At 60.5% G+C, this 4,858-nt stretch overlaps 1 protein-coding gene across 1 annotated transcript in view; it reads left to right on the top strand.

Moving 5' to 3' along the window:
• ANKRD24 (ankyrin repeat domain 24) overlaps window positions 1-4,858 on the top strand; it is a 15,622-nt gene that overhangs the window by 5,062 nt on the left and 5,702 nt on the right. Inside the window, exons 10-17 of the mRNA XM_077751742.1 lie at window positions 468-496; window positions 1,085-1,165; window positions 1,290-1,397; window positions 2,344-2,388; window positions 2,484-2,582; window positions 3,469-3,541; window positions 3,733-3,851; window positions 4,041-4,856. Of these exons, the coding sequence (XP_077607868.1) occupies window positions 468-496; window positions 1,085-1,165; window positions 1,290-1,397; window positions 2,344-2,388; window positions 2,484-2,582; window positions 3,469-3,541; window positions 3,733-3,851; window positions 4,041-4,856 (1,370 nt within the window). The remainder of the gene's footprint in view (window positions 1-467; window positions 497-1,084; window positions 1,166-1,289; window positions 1,398-2,343; window positions 2,389-2,483; window positions 2,583-3,468; window positions 3,542-3,732; window positions 3,852-4,040; window positions 4,857-4,858) is intronic.

The following is a 4,858-nucleotide window of genomic DNA, read 5'->3' as shown; positions in this document are numbered from 1 at the left end:
AAATTCAAACACCTCCCCATCACCTTCTCTTCCTCCTCTTCCCTTTCTCGGCTGGAGAAACTTTCAAGGTACCCCCGTTTACTGCATCATAGAAGCACATCTCCCCAGATGCTACTCAGAACAGTTTCAAGGATCCCCGGAGCTTTTAGAACAGCCTGGGGGTCCACTCTGCTTGCCTGGGTCATCCTTGCGCTCTGATATGTTTTTTTCCTGAGAATGGGCACCCTGTACGTGCCGTGCCCCAACCTGGAGGTCCCCCTGTCCTCCCCTTTTGAGAGTTTCAAGGTCCCTCCTATCGGCCTCCGCAAAGGGAGTCGAGTCGTACTTTCAAAGTCCTGATTCTTGGGGAGTGGGAGCCCGCCCCGCCCTAAGTCCCTCGGGCTCCCTAGTGCCCTTCCTTGGGCTGGGAATGGAGCCCCTAAGACAGAGTGCCTGACCCTGCTTCCCTCTCTCCCCTGCCCTCCTAGAGGATGACTCAGGCGAGGCATCATCTCAGGTACGGGTCCCTAAGCAGCCAATGAGCCCCCTCCCCTGCGCACGCCACCTTCCCGTGTGTCCCACGCTTTATGGGGAGAGAAAGAAGAGATGGAGTTCTGTCCCAGGGTCGGGACTAGGAAGACCTGTGTGGGACGAAGGCTACTTTCAGGGTCTGCTGTCACCAAGTGACAGCAGCATCTACGAGCTCTCAGAACTGGGTGAGGACACTGGGGGGAGGGGCCCACATCAGGGGGCTGGGGTGGTAGAGGGAACCGAGTCTGCTGAGGGCTGGTGACGTCGGGGACGGAGGCAGGTCGGGGCTCTTTCTGTCTCCCAGCCCTACGGCATCTCGGCTCCGCAGGGAAGGGGAACCTGTAGACAGTTCGGTCCAGTACCAGGTACCAAGGCACAAAGAGAAGGTGAGAGCAAAGCACAAGGTCTGGAGCTTTCAGGAAAGATGCCCCTTTGATGCCGGGATAAGTGAGGCCCAGGGACTAGCTCAGGCTCGCACGGGAAGCGAGGGCAGGCGCTGAGGCTGACGGCGGCCCGGTGTATTTGGGTGGGAGGCCGGCAGGTCCCCCACTGCTTCCTGCACCCCTTCCCCCAGAACTCTGTGTCCAGCCGTGAAAAGCGAGGGGCTCCCAAGAAGCGGAAGGCGCCTCAGCCCCCCGCCAGCATCCCCGTGCCGGTGAGAGAGGCCGTGGGGGAGGAACAGGGGGCAGGCAGGAGGGGACACGGTCTGGCTCAGGTAGGGGAGGGGACAGCCCCTCGGCCTCCTGTGAAGGTGGCGGGTCCCCGGGTTGGGGGAACAGGATGATCGCGAAGCCTATGAGGAGATCGTGCGGCTGCGGCAGGAGAGGGGGCGGCTGCTACAGAAGATCCGGGGCCTGGAGCAGCACCAGGAACGGAGGAAACAGGAGGTGAGGGGCCCCAGAGGCACAGGCCTGGGGGAAGCCTGGGGCGCAGTGCAGTTCCATGGGGAAGACTCCCCCTATCTCTCCTGGCTGCCTCCTTCCTCTCTCCCCCCTCTCACTCACGCTGCTCCAGCCACACGGGCCTCCTTGTTGCTCCTTCAACATGCCAGGCCTGGTCTTGCCCCCGGACCTTTGCACGCGCTATGCCCTCTGCTTGGAGCACTCTTCCTCCAGAAACTCCTCTGGCTCCCTTCCTCTTTTCCTTTAGGTCTTTGCCCAGGAACCGCTTGCCAAAGAAACCTTCCCTGTCCACCTTATATAAAATTGTGACACCCCCGACTCACTTCCCAGTTCCCTTCATTTTTTCTCTCTTTTTTTAAATGTTTATTTATTTATTTTGAAAAAGAGCATGAGTGCGGGCATGTGTGAGGGAGGAGGAGAGAAAGAGGGAGAGAATCACAAGCAGGCTCCTCACTGTCACCGCAGAGCCCGACACAGGGCTCGATCCCACAAACCATGAGATCATGACCTGAGCCGAAACCAAGAGTTGGACGCTCAAACGACTCAACCCCCCAGGCGCCCCGAGGTCCCTTTATTTTTACTCAAAGCGCTTACTGCTATTGGACATGCTGTGGATTTTATTCACATTCACCCATTTGACTACATGCCGGTGAGCATAGGCGTGGTTGACCGTGATGGGCTCACAGAAGACAACTGATAAATGTTTGTTGGATGAGCGAATATTTGAGTGAAGCGGTGAATGAAGGAGCGGCCCCAACAGGGTCTGACACTGAATAAATACTTTGTAACGAGTCAGGGGGCAGAGCAGGGCTGGGTGCGCGGGAGGTGACGTGCGGGTGTCTGCGGTCCGATGAAGGGCTACTAAGCAGAAGGTGGAGAGGGGTGGTCCCCCCACCCATATTCAAGCCCCGTCCCCTCCTCTTCCCGTCAGCTGCCAGAGGCAGAGGCCAGCTCCCTGCACAGCCTGGAGAGACAGGTAGGTGGGAGCTGTGGGGAGAGCCAGCCCTGTCAGCCGCCCGCCCCCCAACTCCTCCGGGAGGCTGGCCCAGCCCCCCACTGCCCTCCTTCCAGGTACAAGAGCTGCAGCAGCTGCTGGCGGAGAAGCAGGAAGAGAAGGAGAGCCTGGGACGCGAGGTGGAGAGTTTGCAGAGCCGGTTGTCCCTGCTGGAGGTGGGCGGGGCCTCTCCCCTGCTGGAGGTGGGCGGGGCTCTAGCCGGCTGGAGGTGGGCGGGGCCTCTCCCCGTCTGCAGCTACATGGCAACCACAGCAATACACATAGGTCTCTCATGCCGCAAACACATATGCAATAGTCAAAGGTACAAACGCGCCATCACAGGCAACATGCCCACACCCACAGACACACGTACGTACACAAAATGGGCACTTCTCAACACGTGTAGCCTGTATACACAGAGATGAACAACCACGCTCACCCACACATGGCCCTGCATGTATATACTCGCGCATGCACAGCAGACGCTTTCATTCAATCACGTGCAGATGACACAGCCACAAATACGTGTACACGTGCATGTAGTTCCCAAACTAGTTCGTACACAAACATACCTATGTAGGTAAGCATGCTCACACACACAGGCACACACAGGTTGAAACAGTCACAGACACACACAACAGACTAAAACAAGCACAAAATCACACATGGTCCCAGGAGCTCACACGGGAGAGGCAGGGGCCACGCCACACATACGTGCTCACCACAGACCCACAGACCCTGAGTGGCCTGATCCGGGACTCACGAGCAGACACGGGACCCCAGCGTGGCATCACAGACACGCCCCACACGCCCAGGCCGCACATAACAACCCCAGTCACTGGAATATGGTCGCAGTGCTCACTGCTGCTCCTGGGGCCCAGCAGAGCCCCACCGCACACAGTCGGCACTGAGTAAACACCGTGGGCCAAATACAGCCCGTCTGATGCCTGTGAGGAGCAGAGGAGACACCTGAACGCCCCTGTCCACTCTGAATTGGGAGGGGGAGTCTTCGGGATGGGAAGGGGGCAGGACCCGAGCTGGACCCCGTTCCCCCGCCCCCAGAATGAGCGGGAGAACACGAGCTATGACGTGTCCACTCTGCAGGATGAGGAGGGGGAACTGTCTGACTTTCCAGGTGAGCCCCCACCCCGTCCACCCTCTCTGCCCACCTTGTCCCTGGGGTCCCCGGGAAATGGGGGCCTTGACCCACAGTCATGGAGAGAGTTTGAAGCTGGGAGGGAGGTCAGCCCTCCCCCACCGCTCCAGACCCCCAGTTCCCGTCCCTGTGGCCCGGGACCCTCGGGGCTGACTCTGTGCGCCCACCAGGGGCCGAGGCTCTGCTCTCCACACGGCCACGCTCCTCAGCCCGGGAGCTCCTGGCCTCCCTCCAGGAGCAAGTGGCTGCGCTCACCAGACAGAACCAGGAGCTCATGGAGAAGGTCCAGGTGGGGAAACTGAGGCACAGGAGGGTGGGGTGGGGACAGGTCTGAGGATCTGAGGGATTGTTCCCCAGGGGAGGGGAGGGAGAGGTCAGCGTCGGTGTGTGGCTGAGTCTGTGAGCAGGGAAGGTGGCGAGGCCACTCCGTGCCTCCATGGCCCCAAGCTCCCACCAGCTCCCTGCTACTACCTCCCAGATCCTGGAGAGCTTTGAGAAGGATGAGATGGAGGTAAACGGCTCAGCCGAGGTCATCCCCCTGGCCCTCTATGACTCTCTCCGGGCTGAGTTTGACAAGCTTCGCAGGCAGCACGCCGAAGCCCTGCGGGCACTGGAGCGACAGGAAGCACGGGGGGCCCCTGGAGAAGAGGAGGTGGCCTCTGGGGAGGGCAAGGGCATGGGAGTCAAGACCACCAGGGACGGGCCAACAGAAATGGGGCTTAATGGCACCACGGCTCCGGGAACCAAAGTTAACGGAGCTGAGAACACAGACGAGGAGGCTGCCGGAGATGAAACTGTGGAGGCAGCATCCACGGGGGCCGAGGCCACAGAAACAAAATCCACGGGGGCCGAGGCCACAGAAACAAAATCCACAGGGGCCGAGGCCACAGAAACAACACCCACAGACACCGAGGCCACAGGAACAACACCCACAGACACCGAGGCCACAGAAACAAAATCCACAGGGGCCGAGGCCACAAGAACGAAAACCACGGGGGGCGAGGCCACAGAAACAGAGGCTCCGGAGGAGGGAGGAAACCCAGAAACAGAGGCCACAAAGCCAAAAGCCGAAGAACCAGAAAGGAAGGCCGACGGAGTGGGTGGTGTGGAGGCTGAGCTTAGGGGCACAGAGACCACGCCCCCGGAGGCCGCAGGAGTGGGGGCCCCAGCCCCGAGGGGGCCCCCGGGCGCAGTCCTGCACCCTGGCGCTGCGGAGGCCTCGGAACAGCTGCAGGCGGAGCTGGAGACCAGGATCCGTGGCTTGGAGGAGGCCCTGCGGCAAAGGGAGCGAGAGGC

Source organism: Crocuta crocuta, unplaced genomic scaffold (genome assembly GCF_008692635.1).
Source record: "Crocuta crocuta isolate KB4526 unplaced genomic scaffold, BGI_CrCroc_1.0 scaffold110, whole genome shotgun sequence".
Lineage (NCBI taxonomy): Eukaryota > Metazoa > Chordata > Mammalia > Carnivora > Hyaenidae > Crocuta > Crocuta crocuta.
Note: the sequence above shows the minus strand (reverse complement) of the source record. Positions and strands in the feature narration are given on the sequence as shown.